Consider the following 8,398-nt stretch of genomic DNA (forward strand, 5'->3'; position numbering starts at 1 on the left):
CACTTGGTTGAGAAAGCATTAGCAATTTAGGAGCCGGAAACTTGAAGTTATATAGGCATGCCGTCATCCATGTGACATAAGATACCACTAAACTGGTTTTGATATTAGAACAGGGACTAAGGGAAGCTGCTACTTTGTAATACTCAAAATATTTTGATTTCATCACTAACCTCACAGCTTTCCAAGCATATGTACAAGACAAAATTATGATGCCAAAGTATGAAATATAGCTAGTTTCATAACCAGAATGAATTACGGCTAATTCTCCTGTAGTAAACAATCAGATTCTCAAATCTGTATTCCCAGGACAGCCAAGTTAGACCTTACTTTTCTTTTCTTTTCTTTTTTTTTTTAAGATTCTCCTCCAAAATAAACATTTTATTTTAAAAATACTTTTTTTTTCTTTCATAGTTTATTGTCAAGTTGGTTTCCATATAATACCCAGTGCTCATCCCCACAAGTGCCCTCCTCCATGCCCATCACGCCCTTCTCCTCTCCCCCACCCCCATCAGCCCTCAGTTTGTTCTCAGCATTCAAGAGTCTCTCATGGTTTGCCTCCCTCCCTCTCCCCCACTATTTTTCCCCTTCTTCTCCCCCATGGTCTTCCGTTAGGTTGCTTTTCAAGTGATTCATTTAAATATGCAATATGTCCGTGGACATTAGGGAGTTTATAGCACAGGGAGGAATGGGGGGACAGAGCCCTTTTCCTTGAGGAGTTGAGTGCAGGGGAGCAGAAAGGCAGTGGATCGTTCAAGAGAATGATGCTGCTTCTAAAAAAAAAATACACATAAGTTAATACTTGCCACTTTTTTTTAATTCTGGAATTCAAATGTTCACTCTGAAATATAGTAGATGTTGTCTAACTTTTCAGTCTAAAAATCTTTGAAGCTGGAACCATCCTCATCCCTGGAACTGCCAATTCCTACCAGTATTTCTATGCTGGTAGTGATCACTGTGTTGAATATCCAGTCGTTCATATGTGTAATTTTTGATACTCCTGCCCCAGCTCATATAATCCTATTTTATCTAGACTTTATAACCTACCATATCTCCAGGTAGTTTGTTTTGTTTTGTTTGGGGTTACTTTGTACTTATTTGACTTTTGTGTGTTTGCCTGTACTAGATAGACAACCTCTTTGCACAACCACAAAGAGCTCCTTGCCTCCAGCTGGTCTCTTACAAGCACCAGAGACAATACAGATTTGCCAGACTCATCTTTAGACATAGTCTAACTCTTAACACACCGTGACATCTTATTATATCAGTGAACGTGATAGGTGGGACAGTTACAGATTCTATACCCTCATTACACTAGCTTGAAATAGGGTTTAAAAAAAACTTGACAAGTCTAAATAAGAATACCTGGGGGAAAAGACATACTAAGTTCTATGTAAATAAAAAAGAAAAGAAAGTAAAAGATTGTCCTGTGACCAAAACAGAAGTTATTGCTGGTTACTGCAACAATGATTTGAAATAAACATAAGGGCCTAGTTCTCAAATAAGAGGGCAAGAAGAGTGCTAATTGTCCTCAGAGTTCCAACAAATAGTTCCTGGACAACCCTCAAGTGGTAAGCCGTGGCCTGGACCCTGAACATATGGAGATAAAAGACAAAAAAGTCACTGAGAGCTCAGAGGCCAGCAAATGGTGTTGCCACAATACAACACATTCTGTGTGGAACAGAGGGAAGCTCAGAGTGAGTGCCTGGAGAGGGCATTAGGGAAGACATCCTCACACAAGAATGACTTGGATCCTCTGATTAGGTCAGCTAAACAATCAGAATGGGCCCTGAGTAAGTAGAAAACTAGCCTAAATTGTGTCTTATGTGTCTTATGTCTCTTCAATGTCTTAAAAATAATGTAGATAATAATAAGACAGATGTTTGTCAGTGTGTGCTTTTACTTATTTACTGACTAACTGCTGGTTCTTTTTCAGAATGCCCTGGCTAAAGCTAGCATAAAAGAACTTGCCACACTGCATGGCACCAAGTACACATATGGCCCAGGAGCTACAACAATCTGTGAGTCTTGGCTTCAGAACTGTGCAAAGACATCGCATGCCTAAAATGGCGACAAACGGTTCCCAGAGACTTTCCTTAGATCATTTAAAGCATGTGGCTTTTGCCTGAGAGTGAATTTTTTATACATGTCATCAGTTTTCTGTTCAGAAAAAATATCCCTTTCAACCCACGAAAACATTTGCTCTATATAAACATCCATTGAGCTCCCACTACTATGTGCCAGGCCGTACTAGGTGCTAGGGAAGAAAGGAAGGATGGAGAGAAGGCAAGAGAGGAGACGGGGAAGGAGGGGGACCAGCACGGTCTTCTAAGAACCCACAGTAGGGAAGCAGGACAACTAAATACAGGGGTGCTAAGTTCTATGGCAGAGGATGCGCAAGGAAGGAGCACCCCCTAGGACCAAGCGGCCCATCCCACGGTCTCAGGGATGCCTCCCCAGGAGAATGAACCAGAAGCGTCACCTGGAAGAACAACTGCTGGAGAGAAGCATAAGGAGTGTTTTCCTGACTAAACAGCCTGCAGATGTGACGGCTAATTTGGGCTCAGGCCCCTTACCAGGGATAGATGTCAGCCCCTCTGACCAGTCACTCGGTGTGGTAGAGCAAGTGACAAGAGACACACAGCAAGAGGGTTCATAAGGACCGGACCCCAGAGTGCAGATTTCACCTAGATGCTACAGAGTTTAAGTTTCACGGGGAAGGCACATCCTGCAGGCCCCATTCTCCATTTCTACTTATATTTTTGTTTGCCTTTACATGATTTCTTTTTGCCCCAGATCTGAAAGGACTAAAAATACATGGGAAAAGAGCAGTTCCTGTCATCACAGGGCCTCCTGTGCATTTGGAAAGGCCTAATCCTGGGTTGTTGTTTTCTTTCAAGTTTTATGTAGAATACAGTTCTCTGTACTCTTGGCCTTAGTAACTGCTCTGGATCATATGGGGTATACTGTTTCCTTACGGGGTCCCAGCAGAAACATCCCACTTGGTCATATATTGTAAACTTCCTGCATGTTTTATTCAGACCAGTTCAATGAAGGTCCCTTTTCCATTAAACCATAAACCTTGGAGGGCAGAAGTCACATCTTTCCTCTATCCTAGCCCCTCCGGTGTACAGCCCATGGCCTGCTGCCCAGTGGGGGCTGTGCAACTGTTGACTGAATACACAGATCAAAGGATGAATTGATGAAGTAAGAAATGAACGACTGAACAAATGAACTAGTGACTGAATAAATACAAAATCCACATGGTAGTAACATCATTACCGTTACTGAATGAATAACTGGAAAATGCACAATCTGTGCCAGACCATACACTAGACTCTGAGGAAACAAATATAAAAACACAGACCCGCCCTCAAGATGCTCCAATTTCATCATTCAGGGTTGTTTCCTAAGGGTTGGAGTTCTCACCTGTCACCAGTCTTCATGGAGCTTACCTTATTTTCCTAGGATACAAACATTCTTTTCCCAGAAATTACATGTATTTTGTAAAAAAATTACGTTACAGTTTACCATAGCACACAAGCACAGTGAGAAGTTTATATTATAAATATAAACTATATTTATTTATATTTATATTATATTAAGTGGAGTATTAAACACATCATTCCCACTAATTAAGCTTAAAGGTAAGACTGGGCTGATTTTTTAAAATACACCGTATCTTTTATAATCCAGTTTTCCATAATAGTTTGCCCTATTAAACGTGATTACAAAAGAAAGATGGTGTGTTTTGTTTTTTTTTTTAATTTCCTTCCTGGATTTTAAGTTTTTTTGTTTTTTTGTTCTGTTTTTCTGCTGTCTGCACATCGCAGATCCTGCTGCTGGGGGCTCTGACGACTGGGCTTATGACCAAGGAATCAAATATTCCTTTACCTTCGAACTCCGGGATAAAGGCAGATACGGCTTTGTCCTCCCTGAATCCCAGATTCGGCCAACGTGTGAGGAAACGATGCTGGCCATCAAGCACCTTGCCAGATACGTCCTGGAGCATCCATACTAGCAGAAAATGCTGACAGCCTTGCTTCCAAGTGCACACGCTTCATCTAGTTTCTATCCTGAATTCTTATTTTTGTTTCCCTGGGTATTTTCCAGATCCTAAACTTTCTTTTACGCTTCTGGGTCTATTAAATTACTTGGATCTCTTAATACTAATAATAATAAAAGTGAATCTATTACAATGAGAAACCTGACAGGCTGCCTACCTCTTTAGAAAAAGGAAATTATATGAACAAATGACTCAGCAAGCCATACAAGGGTGTTGAAGTGGATCAGCCACATAGGAGTTGAAGTCCTCAGGGATCTGCCAACACTGGCAGACTGCGGAAATGCACAGGTTATGACGGGGGCTTCTAAGGAAGGAGAAATATAAGTGGAAAGTTAGAAAAACTCAGTTGGGTGAAATACCCCATCTTGGTTTAGTTTTCATCTCAATTAATTCATTTTTTTAAGTTTATTTCTTTATTTTGAGAAAGAGAGAGGGGGAGAGAGGGAGAGAGGGAGAGAGGGGGAGAGAGAGAGAGAGACTCTCCCAAGCAGGCTCTGCACTGCCAGCACGGAGCCTAACCTGGGGCTCAATCTCATGAACCATGAGATCATGACCTGAGCCAAAACCAAGAGTCTTAACCAAATGAGCCACCCTCAGCTCATTTATTTTATGAACTGTCTACTACATCCTAAACACTTTGCTAAGCAATCAGGGACAGAGCAATGAAAAAGGAAGATATTTCTGCCTTCAATGGACATTTGGGAAGACAGACGTTAGCTATTTAACTAATGATTTAATAATTCATGATTTAATTTGCATGAAGCAAGTAATTGCTGGACAAATTACATAAAAAGAACACATGGAGGAGAAGGCCCTCTCAAGGAATGCTGGAACTTGAAGAATAAGTCACAATTAGCTGGAGGAAGGGAGTGCCTCTTCCACACCCTGTAACTATTCAGAACCTGTAAGAAGAAAATCAGAGAGGGAGGAACCTAGAGAGAGGAAAGAAGGGCTTGTGCAGGGGCTGAGGAGGGAAGTAGAGCCTATGAGGCATAGCAAAGAGGTTAAGGATTTGGAAGATCAGTCTATGAATAATGGGAAGCCATTGAAAACATTAGATTGCAAATTACATGACCAGAGTTTCTAAAACCCCAACCAGCTAAGGTGTGGAAAGCAGGTTGGAAGTAATACAAGAGGGTGGTCAGGAACCTATGTGCACTTATTAGGCCTTAAACCAAAGAAGCAAAAATTATTCTATGATTTGAAGTTTTCCATAATTAGAACAGAACATGCTAATGTTAGAGTGTATTATGCAAAGTTCAAATTTTAAAATATAATAATAGGCTATTTAGTTACAATTTGCAGGCACCTCTTAATTTGTAATTTACTTTACTAGTCTATTTACTTTAAAATATGAGTTCACTGTTTTCTATGTGGATTCAAGTCAAACAGGATTCTATATCTGGCAAAATTTTTTAAATATGTATGCTGTTCCATTCAAAAAAAGAATCCTTTGAAAATCACCATGGTTTGTTTAGAAGTTGTCAAGCCAAAGAATGATTAATTGCATTAATTGTCCACTAGGTGGTAGCAGTGCTGCTACTACAATTTGTCCAGCAATCATCTGCAAAATAATTTAGTAATACATCATTTAAAGCAGCAGAGAAACAGACATTTAAGCACAAAAAAAGAAATTCACATGAATTCTCAAGCACTATTGATGGTAATAAAAAAAATACATGTAATTTAGCTAAATTACCTTTCCCCTACGTTAAATTATATCCATGTTGGGAATTAGAAAGCTAACTCAGCCAGAGTTACCTAAGTGAAGTTACCTTGCTGAAGGTATCTTTCAATCAACAGGTAGTTCCACAAGACACTGCCATAGTCCACTTCTAGCAGGTAACAGTGACCTCTAACTAAGGGATGTTGTGACCCAAAGTTCAAATGTGTATAAACCATTAAGGAACCCTCCAATGTCTCTGAATTAAGTGTTTTAAATTAGAAATTAGGAATTTTCAAAAATTACAAGGAATTTTTAAGAAAAATAAGGACTAGGGAAGTAAATATGCAAGTATTCTCATTTAAGTTCCAATGTATTCAAGATTTCTTATACCAGAAGCATTTTTGCTCTATCTCTGGCTGACTGAAAGTCAACAGCTATCTGGCTAGGGTTGCCACCTACTTGAGCTAAAACAGAAAGAGATGTCTGCTTTAGACCTTCCCAGTACAATAACACCATATGGCCTCCTGTCCTGTGGACCAGGAACTCTCAGGGGTTCCTACCCAGAAGCCTCTGGCTGTAAGGGCACGTCTGTTCCTCCCTCCTTTAAATTACTCCCACACTTAGATCCCAGGGCAGGCTCTGAGTCCCTCCTCAGTCTCAAGCTCTCATCTTGCCAGAGCAGCAATTAATCAACAGCACAGAAATGGCCCCCTGAATCTTTCCTATCTCAAGTGGTGTTACTACAACATAGCAAGGCTGGAATATGGGAATTATGCATACCTAGAATAACATCCTATGTGTTCACCTGTTTTCACCACATAACCTGTATGAATTGCTCAAAAGGAAATTTCAGGCACAGAAGAAAAGGAATCGTGACAGTTAATGAGTTTATCTGGGGGCAAAATGGGGTCTTGATGAGCCTCTTAGGTCACCTCAGTTAAGCAGGTAGTCACTCCCCGTCTAGCCAGGTCTTACACTGAATCGCACACCCGCATCTTCGTCCAGAAATGCCACCTTCCCGTCAACGAATGAAGACAAGTATCTATCTCTGCAGCATTTTGCAAAGCAGCTGCAACAGCCAATATCCATGACACAAGGCAACACATTTTTCTTTCAACACATCCTTTATGACATCTAAAGGTAATCCAGAAGTTTCTTGGATTTTATTTGAAGATGGAGAATTATTTGTAAGATTCTAGTAAAATCACAAGAAAATCTTTACTTTCATTTTCTAAAATACATCTTTTATAGTGGTAATGTTTACTACAAATATGCACAAAATACATAGTTTAAAAAATAAAGCAGTATTTTAAACTGTAGCTATGCATACACTATTGCAAAACTCTGTGGAGGTCAAAGATCCTGAAGGGTGGAAAATTATTGTTGTGGGAGGCATTCAACATTAAATCTTTCTAAAAAAGATTAATTTGACCTACAAAATGAACCACCTCCTTACATAGTCCATCCTATAATGACACGTTGTCCAATAGCTATTCATCCTATTCCATGCATATGCCAAGATCTTTCACAAATTTTTATGTGATAATATAAGATTATACAGAACTATGCCTGCCAAGAAATCACACCTGTTCTGAAAAAAGCTCCAAAATATTCTTGAAATCCATCTACTGTATCTGTTCTTTAGAGGCTAAATAAATTGAGGAGGAGCGAGAAGCCTTAAAAGAAAGCATCACACGTCAACGTCCTATTCTAGAAACAGGGAACAGAAATATGAAACAGATATTAAGAAGTCCAAGATTATTTATAATTAGTCTTAGCCTTAGAGCTACCAGGATCCTTTACACATTTACCTAGAACCTCAAATAAAACAGACGTGTCCTTCCTACCTGACCTGAAAAAAAAAAACATACAAGCCTTCTCTATAGTTTTAAAACTAGTCACACACACCAAAAAAAATGGCTTTAAGAAAATATATAAGAATGCTATAATCAACGGTGATTTCTTATTTCAAATTTTCTGTATTTCTCTAAATTATTTTCAGTAGGAATTTATTACTTGGGGAATCAAAAAATAAAACTCCAAAAAGGAAAGCTATAACATAAAAAAACTTTCTGAACTATCCCCCAGTAAAACAGAGATATTTTACCTCTAAAGAACACAGCCATCCCTTCCATCCACCACATGATATATGCTGATACTCCAGTTGACAGTGGCCAACCATAAGTCTTTTTATCAAGTGCTTAGAAGGCATGGGCATATTTTTTTTCACACCTACCATCCACCAAGACCTTCACAGATGCTATCTCATTTAGCCCTCACAGTCTCTTGCTAGAATCCCAATTTGCAGTTCCAAGTTACAGATGAGGAAACCAAGGCCCAGAATGATAAGGCCAGCCTGCTCAAGGTGAAGTAGTCACTCTGAGGTTACAGGTGTCTACCCACAAAGTCAAGCCCTTCCCTTTCCTCTGAACCCCTACCAAATACATGCTTAGAAGCAACAGAGCAAACATTTGCTTTGGGAGTTTCTAAAGTGGATGAGCTTGTCCAGTGTCAAGAACATAAAGGCATTTATAAACCCTTCTTCTCTACTACCTGCAGGGTTGAGCAAGGGAAGCTCCCTGGGGGACACATTCTAGCATACACCTACCGGATGGAGAGGAATGAAGCTATTGCTGCTGCTGTACGTTACATGGCCATCTCCCCAACAA

General features: G+C 39.7%; 1 protein-coding gene across 1 annotated transcript in view; it reads left to right on the forward strand.

Moving 5' to 3' along the window:
* Window positions 1-4,018, forward strand: part of CPB1 (carboxypeptidase B1) — a 35,858-nt gene extending 31,840 nt beyond the window's left edge. The window contains exons 10-11 of the mRNA XM_077765856.1: window positions 1,934-2,018; window positions 3,831-4,018. Of these exons, the coding sequence (XP_077621982.1) occupies window positions 1,934-2,018; window positions 3,831-4,018 (273 nt within the window). The remainder of the gene's footprint in view (window positions 1-1,933; window positions 2,019-3,830) is intronic.
* Window positions 4,019-8,398: the final 4,380 nt, after the last annotated feature.

This window comes from Crocuta crocuta, unplaced genomic scaffold, assembly GCF_008692635.1.
Source record: "Crocuta crocuta isolate KB4526 unplaced genomic scaffold, BGI_CrCroc_1.0 scaffold54, whole genome shotgun sequence".
In the NCBI taxonomy this organism is placed as follows: Eukaryota; Metazoa; Chordata; class Mammalia; order Carnivora; family Hyaenidae; genus Crocuta; species Crocuta crocuta.